At 46.7% G+C, this 16,689-nt stretch overlaps 1 protein-coding gene across 2 annotated transcripts in view; it reads left to right on the top strand.

Moving 5' to 3' along the window:
- Positions 1–16,689, top strand: part of LOC137524999 (polypeptide N-acetylgalactosaminyltransferase 3-like) — a 95,811-nt gene that overhangs the window by 69,015 nt on the left and 10,107 nt on the right. For both annotated transcript variants that reach the window (XM_068245614.1, XM_068245615.1), the window contains exons 8-10: positions 3,131–3,262; positions 6,594–6,698; positions 13,519–13,671. In XM_068245614.1, coding sequence (XP_068101715.1) covers positions 3,131–3,262; positions 6,594–6,698; positions 13,519–13,671 — 390 coding nt within the window. The remainder of the gene's footprint in view (positions 1–3,130; positions 3,263–6,593; positions 6,699–13,518; positions 13,672–16,689) is intronic.

A 16,689-nucleotide genomic window follows, 5' to 3' on the forward strand; every position in this document is an offset into this window, starting at 1 on the left:
AATAAAGGGCCGTCAAGCGTACCTTTGCACGCATTCCCGCTGGTGCAGGAAGCTATCACGGACATTAACATGTACATTTTTATGTGTTGCAAATAAATAAAGGAAATATGGCAGCCTCCATATCCGTCTCATTACAGTTGTCCTTTAAAGGGACACTGTAGGGGGGGGGGGGGGTCAGGGGAAAATGAGTTGAAGTTACCCGGGGCTTCTAATGGTCCCTCAGACGTCCTGTGCCCGCGCAGCCACTCCCCAATGCTCCGGACCCGCCTCCGGTTCACTTCTGGAATTTCAGACTTTAAAGTCTGAAAACCACTGCTCCTGCGTTGCCGTGTCCTCACTCCCGCTGATGGCACCAGGAGCGTACTGCGCAGGCCTAGTATGGTCTGTGCCTGCGCCGTGAGCTCCTGGTGACATCAGGGGAAGCGAGGACACAGCAATGCAGGAGCAGTGTTTTTCAGACTTTAAAGTCTGAAATTCCAGAAGTGAACCGGAGGCGGGGCCGGAGCATCGGGGAGTGGCTGCGCGAGCACAAGATGTCTGTGGGGGACCATTAGAAGCCCCGCGTAACTTCAACTCATTTTCCCCTGACCCCACTACAGTGTCCCTTTAAGTTTGAGGCTAGGTTTACAGTGGTCAGTTGCATAACACACAGATTAAAATGCGTTATAATGCATTATGAGTGTGAACTGCAATGAAGACTGGACATAGACTCTAATGCAAAGCTTGCATGCAGCAAGTTAGAATAACGTGATCTGTTACACAGCACTGTACTGTGAACAGCCCTATAGAATTATATGGGCAGTGAGTTTGCATGCAGAATTATTCTGCAACGCAACTGAGCACTGTGAACAGGGCCTTAACAGGTGATGACAGTAAATTGTTTATATACTCTGTCACGGACGGTTGCGGGGCCGCAGGCGCGTCCTGTAACCGCCCGTGAAGAAAAAGCGATCGCACTCGATTCCCTGCATCGATTGCGCTTCAGATCGATAGAATCTGGGTTGAGTGTGTAGGGGCCGCTGCAGTCTTTTCTCAGCAGAGAGAGAGCACCAGCCTAAATGCTGGATGGCTCTTTTGATATGCTAATGAGCCTGAGCCTAATCTGCCCTGGAGAGTCCCTGGCTTCAAGCTGTGCTGATGGCCCATCCATCAGGTATAAGGTGACAAGCACCATGGCAGAAGCAATCTAGTTGGGGGAAAAGCCAGACCCGCTGGCTCCCTCCCAGCAGGGGAGGTGACACCTAGCTGGCCGCCCCAAACTTCAAGGAGCCTTTGCCTGGGAATAACCTGAGTCTCATAGCATATCCATAACTTCCCAGATCTGTCATATTTCTGGGGTTCCTGAGATGGCAGCTTCGCCAAACGTGGGGGAAGTGTAGCATGAGCCCCGGTGCTGGTTCTGAGGAAGTTTCAGAACATTCTGAGGTAAGGACTGCCAGTTAGGCAGTTTGAAAGTGCCCTGATGATACCACAGGGGTCCCACCCCTCATGTCTGGTATCAGGGCGCTGGGTAAATCGAGACAGACCTGAAAATGTTAATAAATCTGCCCTGACCTGTATGGTTCTGTGAGATAGAGCCCATATATGGGTAGATATGATTTCTAGTCCCCAGGACAAGGGGAGGGCTCATCTCATCTTCTAAGGGGGTGTGTGGCTCCCCGCCCTCACTCCCTCCTACTGAATCAGGGGCATAAGAATGGCAGAGGAGCCAAACTCAGTGTCCTCCACCCTGAAAACATCTTGAACTCATCGGTGCCAGCTTGAGGATATGCTGGCATCCACCTGGTCTGAACTCTGAACTTTGATTGAAACCCAGAACTCTGTTTTTCCCACAAAAAGGACATCTTTCCAGGAACTAAGTATTTTTCTCCCTTCTTTTATTTTTTTTATACTGGCTATTACTGTTTTAATAATTGTTGATTTTAATAATTGTCTGTATATATTAATTATTTATATTGCGTGAATAAACGACTTTCTCCAAGTCATTCACTGTCTGCTACCCTGCTTATCAGCACACACAGAACTGATCCCGGGTCTCTGAAGATACGCTACTGTTTGTTTGTTGTTGGCTAGACAGAATATCGTGTGTTTAACCGTTTTAGTCGCAGGACTAGTCAGTTAGTGGGCTCCACGGTCCCATGGTAACCGCGGTGGTGGCAGTTTACTCTGAACCAGCGGGTGAAGTTGTAATCACCCGTGTCTCACAGGCTCCCTTCTGAGTTGGCTGCGGCTAATTCTTAACGGTTCTTGCGCATTCACTGCGACCAGAGTTCGCACGACCTGTGCGCTGGCACCGTTTAGAAGGCTAAGTGCGGTCAGCCACTAGGGCTCCTGTGACATACTCTACAATGGAGAACCATTGTTCCAGGAGGTTAAAGGGGAACTGAAGAGAGAGGTATATGGAGGCTGTCATGTTTATTTCCTTTTAGACAATACCAGTTTCCTGGCAGCCCTGCTGATCCTCTGCCTCTAATACTATTAGCCATAGCCCCTGAACAAGCATGCAGCAGATCAGGTGTTTCAGTGGTTCAGACTTATAAGTCTAATCTGACAAGACTAGCTGCATGCTTGTTTCTGGTTTTAATCAGATACTACTGCAGAGAAATAGACCAGCAGGGCCGCCAGGTAACTGGTATTGATTAAAAGGAAATAAACATGACAGCCTCCATATACCTCTCTCTTCAGTTCCCCTTTAAAATACACACTACTGGAGAAATTTCCAAGTTGAGATTCATGATATTACAAATACCTTTTTTATAAATGATTCTTATTATTTTCACGGATGGTCAACAAGATGCAAATAGATGATGCAGGATTATGCAAATTTTGAATGCAAATTTATGGCACATGAAAATGGGCCAATCAGATATTACCTCAGCAGGATTTGATTTGTTCATTTTCAAGCTGCATAACTCAAAATGGTTTGCATCTTACTGACCATCCCTACTTATTTTATGGTAAAATTTAAGTAATGGATGTGGCCAGCTTGAAAATGGACCAATGAAATGGCTGCATAAATTACCATAAAATATGCATCAGCTCATTATGATTTGCATCTCATTAACCATTCCTGCTTACGGTTGTTACTGTCACCTTCTGTAAAGTGATTTTGTGCTGTCTTCTTTGGCAGAAAGCACACGGAGATGTATCAAAAAGACTCCGGTTACGGCAAACCCTTCAGTGTAAGAATTTCACCTGGTATCTGAAAAATGTATATCCGGAACTGTACGTCCCAGACCTTAACCCGCTCATCTATGGAGATGTAAGTTGTTTTTGTTTTCTAACTGTAAAACTCATCACAAAGGTTATTTTCTGTTTAGCTAGTTTTTTTTTGTTTTTGTTTTTTTTGTAACTCAGTTTTTATTGGAAAGATCACATCATAAAAAAAGGTTACATATACATAGCAAGGGCATTGTCATATTAAGCCATTATCAATAGTGTACAGAACAGTAATAAACAACCTTTATAATAAACACCACATTGGATTCATCTTTCCTATAGTAGCTAGTGGTTTTTGCAGTGGCATTTTATATGACCCTGTAGAATGTGTGATGCGAAGAAAAAATAGCATACAAACGTAAAGTTTAAATGACACAAATAAGGGTTGTGTAGATGCAACACATTTAAGTGAAAAGCACATAGAGTTGAAATAGTGGGCCAGATTTATCAAAGCATTACCAACAGTTTTTTTTCTTCTTAAACAGTTCTAACCAGCAGGGGGAACAGGTGTATACAATAAGAAAATTCTTAAATCCTACTTAGTAGTGGCAGTTTAGCATGAATTTCTAGAACAGCACTGCAGTTAAGAAAAGTAAAAATCCATTCCTAAACTGCCGCAGATTAAGAAGTGCTTGATAGCACTTCTACACAGCTTGTGCAGTGCAGGCTAGGTGTGATTTGTGAAGTGCTCCTCCCTCTGCTGCCAGGTGTCCTGTGTAGCTGTTCTGTGCTTCACCCTTCTCGGCAACAGCAATTTCCCTCACACACTGCACTGTCTGAGAAACCTTCCTAACTCTTCCTATTTAAAAACCGTTTAAGAAAGAAACTGCACTATTTGATGATTTCTTAAAGGAATACTATCGATACCCAAGTGTTCTAAAATGACAGTGTGCAAATAATGTCTAAGTAGCTGTGTAAACATTTTCCTACTTTTCATGTTAAATATCCGAGGCAAAAGCTGTAATTTATTGAGGGTAGGATTTAGCTATATTGGGACAAATCCATTGCAGAAGGGGTGTCTGCTTCAATGCACAGCCAGAGTTGCATATCCTCTGCTCTCTTCAGACACGTCAGTCAGAGCAGAAACACAGTACACAGGAGCTGCAGCTGTTGGGAGCTCTCTCTCTCTCTCTGTCACACACAGAGCTACACACAGAGTTCACTGATCAAGTGTGAGGGGAATTTCCCCTCTCCTCATGGCTCAGTCAGCCGTCAGTTTTGGCGTCAGTAAAGTTTGAAAGTATTTTTCTAACAGTAAACAAAGAAGTTGCTATTAAAATGTATACACCAGTACTTAGCAGCACTTCCCAAACAATTCCTGTGTCAATTGAAAAAAATATGTGAATCGATAGTATTCCTTTAACGAGAACCCGAGGTGGGATTTAATTATGTTACTGGGGCACAGAGGCTGGTTGTGCACACTAAGACCAGCCTCCGTTGCCCCATGGTGTGCCTCCAGGACCCCCCTGCGCGCCGCTATACCCCCCGCAGTGCTGGCGACACGCAGCGCGTCGCCAGCACAATGTTTACCTATGCGCTGTCAGTCAGCGCCGCTCCGCCGCCTCCTCCGCACGGTGCTACCCACCCGCGTCCGTGGGAGGGAAGGGACACGGGCGGGTAGCGCCGATGCGGGGGAGCGGCGCTGACAGACAGCGCATAGGTAAACATTGTGCTGGCGACGCACTGCGTGTGGCCAGCACTGCGGGGGTATAGCGGCGCGCAGGGGGGTCCTGGAGGCACACCATGGGGCAACGTAGGCTGGTCTTAGTGTGCACAACCAGCCTCTGTGCCCTAGTAACATAATTAAATCCCACCTCGGGTTCTCTTTAAGTTGTCTGAGACAGTTCTGCCTGGATTTCTAAAAAAACAAAAAAAAAAACAATATTTTGTCTCAGACACTCTTGATAAATGTCCCCCAGCGAACTTTGTAGCATATAATTAAAGGAAACCTGAAGAAGCTTGTTTCACTTACCTGGGGCTTCTGCCAGCCCCCTGCAGCTGTCCCGTGCCTGCCTGCGCCCTCCTGCAACGATCCTCCGGTCCCCTGCCACGGCTAAGTTTCGGTATGGCCAACTTGCAAGTTGACGGCCACTGCACCTGTGCGAACCTGGACAAGCGCATCTTAATTTGCACTCCCGTGTCCTGTGCAGACGCAGAACCATGCTTTCTCATACTGTCTGTGCAGGATGCTCCTGCAAGGGCTGCGCAGACTCAGTGGCCATCAATTTGCAAGTCGGCGATATCGGAACTTAGCCGCTGCAGGGGACTGGAGGGTCGTTGCAGGATGGTGTGGGCACAGGGCGGGTGCAGGGGGCTGGCAGAAGCCCCGGGTAAGTGAAACTTTTTTTTTTTTTTTTTTAAGTATCTTCAGATTTCATTTAAGAGTCACATTTCTTGTTTTTTTCAACAAAAAAGGAGTTATTTGAGGTAAAAAGATAGAAGATAGTCATTCATACACTGATCAAGGTAGTATTATAAATTACAATGAGCCTTACCTGACTGATAAATGTACACAATGAATCGGCCCCAAAGTCAAACAGTACGCTGGCCGCCAGCCAGAAATAAGACGAGTCCCAATGTCCAGATAAACATATATGAAAGATTTCAGCGCTTGCTTCTCTCCCACATTCCCAAGACAATTTGTTGCTGCGGGTGATAAGATAACACAGAAAAGCTTACCAGCTGTTAACAACCTGCTGCTGCAAAGCTCCAGCGGGTTCTCCGTACTCCTTGTGCTGATTACTGTAACGCCAGCAGCGCACGTGCAGGCGGCCGCTAATCAGCACGAATACGGAGGACTCGACGGAGCTGTGCAGCAGCAGGCGGCTGCAGCATCTCTGGATATCGCAGGATACAGAAGAGGAACGCTCAGAGAAGCAGGACTTGGAGCCAGAGGGAGAGGAGCGCGGCAGCAGGAGCAGGTATAGTATTAAAATGCTAGTAGTGTAGGTGTAGTTTAGTGTAGTGTTAGTACAGTATAGTATAGCTGGGCAGTGTAGCTTAGAGACAGATTTTTGTTTTTTTATTGAAGGGGGGAGGAGGGGTAAAAGGTCCATAAGACGCCCCAGCACCATAGATCCACCTAGGCTTGTTTATTTGTTTTCTGATTTTTGCCCTCTAAACCTAGGTGCATCTTATATGCTGAAGCGTCTTATATGTGGAAAAACACGGTATATACGTTGGTACATAAAAATACAGTACTTGTATGGGTCTTACTGGAAGATGTTTTGAAAGAAAAATGGAAAGCAATTTGTGAGATGTGGAATATGGCTCTGCTTCTGTGTTCATTCCTAGATTAGAAGGTCAGGAACATTATCTCTGATGGCCTGCAGGGGAGACAGCTGAATAACCAGAACCTGCTTTTCTCTTTCCAGATACACAATATTGGCAGGCAGTGGTGTTTGGATGCTGGAGCAGATAATACTAACGGAGACAAACCTCCAATCCTCTACACCTGTCATGGGCTGGGGGGAAACCAGGTAAAAAATAACAATCGCTTCGGGGGAAATATATATACTGTATGCACCATGCCCGGCCCTAGACCATTACGCCGCAGGAAGTGATGTCAGTGGAGCGCACGCTGGAACGAGGAAGAGGTGAGTGATCCCCGCCCGTTGCCTCTTATAGCTGCAGCCAGCCAGCGACGTAACAAGCTGGAGGGGAGCGGAGGACGGGGGACCCAGGCGAGGGAGGGGGGGTCCAAAGCCCCTTCCCACCGCTAGGCCCAATACCCCCTTCCTGCCCGCTATCCTCTCCAGCTCGGGTCGGCCCCCCCACACCCACGGACAGGCGGGTGCCGACCCCCCAGAAGTGCCGCCTGAGGCAAATGTTTCACCCCGCCTCATGGGCGGGCCGGCCCTGGTATGCACGCATGGCCTTAATATCCTCATTACTGTGAGGTTAGTTTCCTTTACTGTCTTGCTAGCCTTTTGAGCTTCTTATTTGAAGTTTTGTTGCTTTGAGTCATACTCCACCCTCACATACGTGTTTTCATTTCATTTATTTTTTGTTGAATTAACGTCTTTTAAAGGAAACCTGAACCAAGAGGTATGTGGAGACCGCCATGTTTATTTCCGTTAACTACATAGACTGCCCCATTGGCGTGAACGCGGCGGCAGGCCCAGGAGCACCTAACGGCAACTGGCATATAAGTCCTGGGGCAGTGTGTTGCTGGGGACAGCAAAACCACCATCTATTTACATTGTACAACCAGGGCCGGGCCGAGGCATAGGCTGGAGAGGCTCCAGCCTCAGGGCGCAGTGTAGGAGGGGGCGCAGAATTCATTCAGCTGTCATTCCTAATTGTGTTTGAAGCAGAAATAAATAAGAAAAGGGGATACATGGCAGTGACTGCAAGCCAGATAACTAGATATTAAGGTGTTGGGGAGGTTGTGGGCCCTGTGGCGCCTCTTAGTCTAATAGCAATCAGTGTGTGACAGCTGGGGTGGCAGGGATGGAGGGGCGCACTTTGGTGTCTCAGCCTTGGGTGCTGGAGGACCTTGTCCCGGCTCTGTGTACAACGCTGCGATCTACAGCTGCGCTGTACTGGGGACAGAGAGTGATCGGCTGTGATAGGCTGATGTCTATGAGAGCCGATCGCTGTGATTAGCTGTCGGGGGGGGGGGGGGGGGGAAGGGGAAAAATGTGGACAAATTTATCAAAAATAAAATGACAAATAAATAAACATTGCAGCAGCGATCAGAGCCCACCAACAGAAAGCTCTGTTGGTGGGCAGAAAAGGGGTGGGGGGATCACTTGTGTGCTGAGTTGTACGGCCCTACAGCAAGCCCTTAAAACTGCAATGGCTTGAATTGTAAAAAATAGCCTTGTTACTAGGGGGGTGTAAGGCTATAGTCCTTAGATGGTTAAACAATACCTGTTGCCTGGCTGTCCTGTTGATCATTCTGGCATTTGCAGTGTGAAACTCACACTTGAAACAAGGATGCAGTTAATCTTGTCAGATTTTTCTTTTTTTATCAGGAACATCAGATCCGCATGCTTGTTCATGGTCTATGGCTAAAAGTGTTAGAGGTGATCTGCAAACTTGGCTCTCCAGCTGTTAAGGAACTACAAGTCCCACAATACATTGCGAGAGTCTGACAGCAACAGTCATGATTCATAAAGGCAAATGCATTGTGTAACTTGTAGTTCCTTGACCAGGGTAGGGCCCGATTTGAGCCGACCTTACTAATTACTGTAACAGAAGCTATGACACCCAATTGGAGTTATAAGGCCACAGCTTTATTACAGTATTGACATTATACATTAGATGAGCTATAAAAACACTGAAATAATCAAGAGAAAACTTATTACAATAAACACATATCTCCATTAAAACAGATGGCGGGGCGCTTGAGCGCTCTGCAGGTCGCTTGACAATGCCCTTACGTGCCGGGCCACCAGCCTTCGGCTTACATTATCCTCATTCGTCACATTAATTGGTTATGCCAGCTCGGTGGGAAATACTTTCTGGATGTCCAAAGATACGGCATTGTCAAGGACCCGCCACAGCATTTGTCCTTGCCCTCTCAAGGACGAATGCCCGCCCAAACGCAGAGTGCTGCCTCGAGAGCCTTTCTCAGGAAGATACTGTTGCCCAGGTCATTTAGGTGCACTCCATCCCTTTCTAGGTGCCCTGCCGGCTTTTCGAGCAGCGTGTGACGGACCGCTAACCCCCCCTGACCCGTACATACATTTTGAAATGGCTCTGTTGATTTTTGCTCGGGATTGGTTTAGGACCTGCTCGGGCATGTGCGGGCGCCACTTTAGTCTAGGGATGATTTCCGACCATACTATGGTCATTTGGGGAAAGAGTGCCCAACAGTAGATGCTGCTGCCTAGTCCCGACGTTGTTACCCCCTATATGGACCATTAGTATGTCTGGGCATCCCCTTGATTTTGCTAACTTAAAAAAAATTTTGGGCCAGCCTCGCGGCTGTCAATCCGCCCTGCCCCAGCCAGTGGACCTCAATGTTGTTCCTTACCTGCCTGAGGTGTCGGTCTCCATCTCACATCGCTGCTCGTCGCTCGGCCCGCACTATGTATGAATGCCCCATTATCCAGACCCTACACTGTCGCCGGCCCGTGAAGGATGATAGGCACTAAAACATGCCATATTAAAAGATTTAAAAAAAAAAAATTATTATTATTATTCCCTGCCCCCTATCGCTACCGTTCTGCCAGGTGCGGGCGAATGCAAGAACTGTACCGATGAGATTCCCATCGGCCAATTTTCTTGATCATTTCCGCGCTAAGGCCCCATCTGGTTGCCTCGGTTGCTGCACCGATGCGAAAAGAGTGTGATCCGTAATCAGCTGCGACGCACCCGATGCTCGTTAGCGTGCGTTTCAGCAGGGCTACAAACTGAAATCTGAACAGCGTAGTTCCGTCCTCGTGCCGCAGGAGTGGACCGGCTTGGTCAGGCTGTCCCTGTATAAATTGTGTGTACAATTGCACCGGGCAAGCCCTGCTCCCAACCATCTCCCTCAGTCTAAGGGTAACTCCTTTTACCCTTTGGTCAGTCTTTGACCTGGGGATGTGTACCCACAAGCTGCCTTGAGACAGCGAGATATCCTCCCGCTGTATACCCCCCCCCCCCTCGCTCCCTCTATTGGTGCTTACCAGCCCCCCCCCCCCCCCCCCCCCTCCGCCCTTAGAGCTCCATGGAAGGCTAAAGCAAAGGCCATTTGAAACAGACGAATTTCATGCTCACTGCGGCAATATACCTCCAGTGCGCCCAGTAGTTCAAGCAGCAGTGCCAGCATGATGGGCCTTCGGCTATCACCCCCCAATTCCTTTTTGCCCCTACGTCTAAAACCCTTGACCACCTGGCGAATCAGGAAAGCCTTGGTTAAATCATCCTCCCCCCCCCCCCCCCTTAACTTAAACTGGAATGCCAGTGCTGCCATGGCCTTGTCCACTGCGGAGGGTGAGGTAGCCGTGGCACATATGTTGTCAAGAAAGTGTAGCATAAGGCTCTTTTTCTCTTCGGGGTTCCTTGGTGGGCACCTGATTTCTAAGTCCGCCCACCTATTCCTTACCCTTGCGTATGCCTTCCAAGTGGTTGGTGAGATGGACTGTCTCACCCAACTCGCCAGTCTGTCAAGACTGTGTCCCATAGGTCTGGTGGTATCTGTGTAGGCCTCTCGTCCGCCTCTGGGGCCAGCTTCTGAAAGCGGTCCAGCTGAAAATTAGACAGTGCATCAGCTATCCCGTTTTCCGTACCGAGGATGTGTACTGCCCTAAAGTTAATGTTATGCTGCAGACACTTTAGTACAAACTGCCTGATGAGACTCACAACTGGGCGTGATGTTGATGTCAGATTGTTTACCGCTGCCACTACCGCCATATTGTCTGTGCGAAATCGGACTGCCCCGTTCGCCAAATCGTGACCCCAGACCAACAGTGCTACTACCAGCGGGAAGAACTCCAGGAATGCCAGGTTCTTACCCAGTGGTGACCGCAGCCATGGGTGTGGCCACTTGCCGCTCACCCAGCAACCTTTGAAAAAGGCCCCAAAACCTGTGGACCTTGCAGCGTCGGTAAAGAGCTGTAGTTCCTCGTTTGTGCGCCCCTCCCGGGGACACAGCGTTCTACCATTGTGCTCTGCTAGGAAGGATTCCCATACTCTTAAGTCATCTTTTGCATCCTGATTTAGCCTGACTAAGTGGTGGGGCCGCTGTACTCCTTTTGTCAGGAAGGCCAGGCGCCTGCAGAAGATCCTGCCCATCGGCATGACTCTGCATGCAAAGTTAAGTTTACCCAATAGCGACTGCACGTCGCGCAGTGTCATTTTCTTGGCTGCAAGGGACTTTCCCACCTCAGTTTTGAGGTCACTCACCTTATCCTCTGGTAGCCTGAATTCCATCACTTCTGAGTCTATCTCTATGCCTAGAAACTTGATCTGCCTTGTTGTGCCCTCTGTCTTTTCGGCTGCTTAGGGTACCCCGAATAGGTTAAATGTCTCTACCAGCGTTCGCATCAGATGCCCGCACTCCCCCGACTTGGCCAGGCCCATGCAAAGGAAGTCGTCTAGATAATGCACTAGGCCCTTGGAGCCGCTTTCCCTCTTAACTACTCATTCTAGGAATGTGCTGAAGGCTTTGAAATATGCGCATGATATCGAGCAGCAGGCATCGCTGCATGGGCAGGCATCGGTCGACAAAATATTGTCCTTTAAACTTACACCCCAGCAGGTGCATGCTATCCTTGTGCACCGGCAGTAAGCGAAAGGCCGATTCTATATCTACCTTGCCCATTAGCGCCCCTTGTCCCATTCTTCTCACCAGGGCCGCGGCCCTGTCGAAAATGCATAGTTTACCGCCGCTAAGTCTGGGTCGATCCCGACATTTACCGAGGTGCCCCGTTGGTGCGATAGATGATGGATGAGGCGATATTTACCTGCCTCTTTTTTGGGGGACTACGGCTAGGGGTGAGATGTGCAGATTGGGTATGGGTGGGTGCTGAAAAGGGCCTGCCATCCTTTCCATGGCTAGTTCCTTTTCAAGTTTCTGTGCCACCACTTCTGGGAATTGGTGAGTGGATTTCAAATTTTTGCATTGGTCGTTTGGGTCGGCCGATTCGCTTGGTATTATAAAACCCTCCTGAAAACCATATGCTAGAAGGTCGGCCTGTTCCCTATTGGGGTACCCATCTAGCCATGGGACCATCGCCCCAACGTTAACTGGCGTGACACCCTTTTCCAGTTCCTTGCTCTGTTTTGCTTCCCTGTGTGTTTTTATTCCTTTTGAAACATTTAGCCCCTGGATGCCCATTGGCCCCGCAGGCCGCGCAATCATGTTTATATCTGCATGTGTTTCCCCGCTTTCAGGTATCATTGTTGTAGTTCCAGCATAAACCTCTGTTTTTTTGCTGGGCCAGCGAGGCATCTTCCCCGCCGGCCGCTGCTTGAAAGGGGGGGTTGTGGCCACCCTTGTGCCCACTACCGTATTCCGGCTTGGCTGGGCTACTCAGCAACATCCATAGCATGATGTCCCTGTGTTCCCAAGTCAAAGATGGTCTGATTGCCATTTTTTGCCGGAACTGTTCATCATAGAGCAGCCAGGCCTTCCCTCCATACTTGTGATATGCTTCCCTGATGCCGTCTAAATAACAGAACATTGCTGCGCACTGTTCTGGGGTCTTCTCATCTACTATGCTGGCAAAGATGTGAAACGCTCTCGACCAATTGGGGAATGTTCTAGGTATCAACCTATACATCCTCCTTTGGTCGTCCTCTTACTTGCGGTGTTCCTTGCCCCTCTCCCACTTTTCTATGTTATAACTATCTAGCGGGAGCGCAGTGAATATGTCTATGTACTGACCTTTCCAAAATTTTTCCTTTGTTTCCTCTGATACATGAAAAACCAATGGACCCGCGAAACAGACGTAGGTGCTGCTCTTCGCCAAGTCGGCCACTCGGGGTGTCCGTTCGGATTTCCCGGTCGTTCCCACCTCTGGGGTTGCGATGACCGGCGATTGATCATTCCCAAGCTGGTGTGCCCAATCCAACCTAAACAATCGCATCGATTTTTTTTTTTTTTTTTTTTATTTATTTATTTATTTATTTATTTTTTTTTTTTTTACCCCTTAAAGGACAACTGTAACAAGAGGCATATGGAGGATGACATACTTATTTAAGTTAAAACCATACCAGTTGCCTGGCAGCCCTGCTTATCTATTAGGCTGCAATAGTGTCTGTATAACACCAGAAACAAGCATGCAGCTAATCTTGTCAGATCTGACAGTAATGGCAGAAACACCTGATCTGCTGCATGCTTGTTCAGGGTCTATAGCTAAAAGTATTAGAGGCAGAGGATCAGCAGCATAGCCAGGAAACTAGTATTGTTTAGAAGGAAATTAACATGGCACACGCCATATCATTACAGTGCTTCTTCAAAGAAATATTTTATTGGCATGGTCATGGTGGATTTTTTTCAAAGGTACTAATGTAACTGGTTTAGATAGGATTGCAAGTTGGATTCTCGAATGCTGCTGATTAAAGAAGATATCATCTTTTGATCCGAATGATTTTATCGAAAATAATTTCGTTTGCTCCCCCCGATGTATTTTCTGTTTTTACCTTATGTGATTTTGTTGTGTGAATATCAAACTGCAACACCCTTCAAAGTGCCTTTTACTTCCTGGTGTCCAACCATAGTGATACTATATAGTATATATATAAATATATATAAATACTAAATAATAATAATAATACTATTATGTTTTGAGTGTTCTTTGTTTTGTGCATTTTTATTAATGGGGTTTCTTGTGTGTTGTGCCTGTGCGTTTGTTCCCACAGTACTTTGAATATACTACAAGTCATGAAATTCGGCACAATATCCAGAAGGAGCTGTGCTTACGAGCCAGTCATGGTCCAGTGTTGCTGAAGAGGTGTAACTACAGAGGTCAAGGCTCCGTGGTGCTGCCGGATGAGATATGGGAGCTTCGACAGGTAGGTTTTTGTCAGTTGAGAGTTTGGAATTTTCTCCAAATTGTCAGGTTCAGTGGAGCACTAGTAATACATTCTATCCAAATGAACATCTTCAGCATAGCTGTAGACATAGAATATTGTACCGTGGTAGCTATCAGTTAAAGCAGCTTATGAGTCCTCAATTATATCACTTATGGCCAACTTCAAAAGTTGTAAAGAGCAAGTTTTTGGCCAATAGGTCTTCTTCGGGCTTCTTTTTTGTGTGCTGAAAAAAAAATGCTATAAAGCACAGCTTCTATACAGTCAAACATCAGGATGAGGAGCACAGACATTTTGCTAACATAAATAAGTGTATTTAAGCTGCATCCAATACAGTAGGACACCAAATGGATTCTTGCATGGACGTTTGGTAATCCCTGAAGTGTTGTAGGGTTATGACTAGGAATGAGTGAGCACAGTTTTGTGAGAAGCTAAACTGTAGCTGCTCATGTTCGAGGAGGGAGCTGCGGTAGAGAATTAGAGGTTAATTTGCCTGTATGACCACCTCTTGCCATGGTGCTACACGCTGCGCTCCATCCTCCTGATACTTCCTCCTTCACAGTAGACCGTTTTAACCCATGGTATAAATTTGATGCCCAACATCACGCTTTCTCTCAGCAATTTGAAGTAATCCATTCGTATAGTAAATCCAGGGGCGGATTTGTAGTTTTTACTGCCCAAGGCCCTCTATCACAAGCTGCCCCTGACCGTAAGCATACCCCCCTTATGTATAGGTAGCCAGATGACTAACTAGCCCCCCCCCCCCAATCTTCAGTATAGGTAGCCCTTCCCCATCCTTTTAATGGAAGATATGCTTCACTGATTTGCATTGATTTGATAACACCATAGCTATGATGCGCAGCAATAGTTCAAAATCAAACTGCATCAAGTGTAGAAGTAGCCTCAATGTGGTGTGTAGGCAACACAGTGGCATTGTAGTTGGCACTCTTACCTTGCAGCGTTGGATCCCCAGTTCGAATCCCAGCCAGGGTAGGATCTGCATAGAGTGAATTGGCTTCCCCCTAAATTGGCCCTAGCCAACAATACATACACCACACGATACATACATAGACTTATGACTGGTAGGGAGAAGATTGTGCGCCCCTCTGAGAGACAGTTAAAGCGGATCCGAGATGAAAACGAACTATAACAAGTAACTTGTCTATATATCTTATCTAGAGTTTAGATTAGTTTTCACAGCAAATCTAGCTGCAAACAGCTTTAATAGAATATGATTATTTCTTCCTGTGATAGAATGACAGCAGCCATGTTGTTTGTAAACATTACACAGAGGCAGGCTTATCTGTATCTTGAGCATTTAGCCTGTGAAAAAAAGCCTAATCCCCCCTCCTCCTCCCTCCTCCCCTCTGCCTCTGAAATCAATGGCTAGTAACACCTCCTCCTCCTCCTGCCCAGACTGAGCTCCCATGAGCCCTTGCTACTGCCAAGGCTCTCTGAAAACCCGTGGGCGTGGGTTATTTAGTTTATAGGGAATTAGAGTATTAAAACAAAAAAAAAAGTATTTGGCTTGAGGAATGCCCTATAAACAATAGGAAAGGAAAACAATTATGCAATGAGTAAACGTTCACCTCGGATCCACTTTAAGTGACTAAACAATCAACTCTGTACAGCGCTGCGGATGATGTTGGCGCTATAAAAATTCTAAATAATTATTATTGGGGGTCTAATATTTTTACATCATAACAACCTGGCATTTTACAGAGGTCTGTACGCTTTTGATATGCACTGTAGATGCTAATAATTTTTATTGCATGTTACTTTATTCAATAACACATTAATACACAAAAATACAATATCCTAGCCATTCACTGGGCATATTCTAAAATGTAATGGATTATTCCTAATACCCTGTGTGTTGTGTTTCTGAACAAAACGTGCCCAAACTGTAGAACTAACCACAGTTTATTTTACCCTGTGAACTAGTGGAGAGCTAGTGAGCAGCTGATAGATGTCAGATCAAAAAATAAATAAATAAACCCAATGAGGTGCAGTAACAGCCAATAAAGTCACAGTTCAATAGGTCATATCTTCAATTATTTTGGCGTAACACTTGGTACTGGGAAGTGTCGCCAGGACTGAAATAACACAGTGGACAGATGTGTGTCACACTCAAATATCAGTAGTAGTAATATGTGTGCAATAGTCTTGCCAAAGAGCAAAGAGGCAATACATTATCATTAGATATTGTCCCCCAAAGTGACCCTTCTGCAGTAGCTGTATCAAATGATAATGATGCAGTTCTAGATAGATATTTGCTGCCAGTGTTTAATTGCGCTGGATTCAGCATAAACAAGATGGAATCACAATAATTTAATCATCAAATACCAAAGGCTTATTGTTTATGGGGGTCAATTGCTTTATTTATCTTTAGAAAAGTATAAAGCTTGTGCAGTCTATAAATAGCAGTATGCTGCTAACAGTTTGGACTGGATATTACATTATTATACAAGATGGCAGTCCCAATAGGTGTGCAGCTGGAGTAATTGCTCCTCAACAGCAAATAAAATATATTGGGATAGAGAGCCAGTGCACACCAGAAAGCGCTAGTGTAATTGATAACCCTCAGTGCTTTTTGAAGTGATTTTTCTAGACATGTGCCTAACTATTTTCTAATCTTGCCCAGCGATTTTTGTAGCGTGTTCGTGTAGCATTTTTTTACTTTTTGTGAGGGCGCGTTACCACTTGAGCAGAAACCGATTCGAATCCGCAGAGTTTCCCAGCAGGGAAACTCTGCCATAGGGTGCAGTGGTAACGCTGGCTGAATCGCTACCGCTAGCGATTCAGCCGTCTTTTCCATCCGAATCGGCGCGGGAGGCTGCGGATCCCATAGCCGTGCATGGCACGGCTGATGGGATTCGTCTGCTTTCCCCACAGACCCAGAAGAGCCGGCACGCGTCTCGCAGACGCACGTCGCTCAAGTGGAATCACGCCCTTACAGTAGAGCTGTAACCTAACAGCTTCTGTAACAAAAACGCTTGG

The sequence above is a fragment of the Hyperolius riggenbachi genome, chromosome 7, assembly GCF_040937935.1.
Source record: "Hyperolius riggenbachi isolate aHypRig1 chromosome 7, aHypRig1.pri, whole genome shotgun sequence".
Taxonomy (NCBI): Eukaryota; Metazoa; Chordata; class Amphibia; order Anura; family Hyperoliidae; genus Hyperolius; species Hyperolius riggenbachi.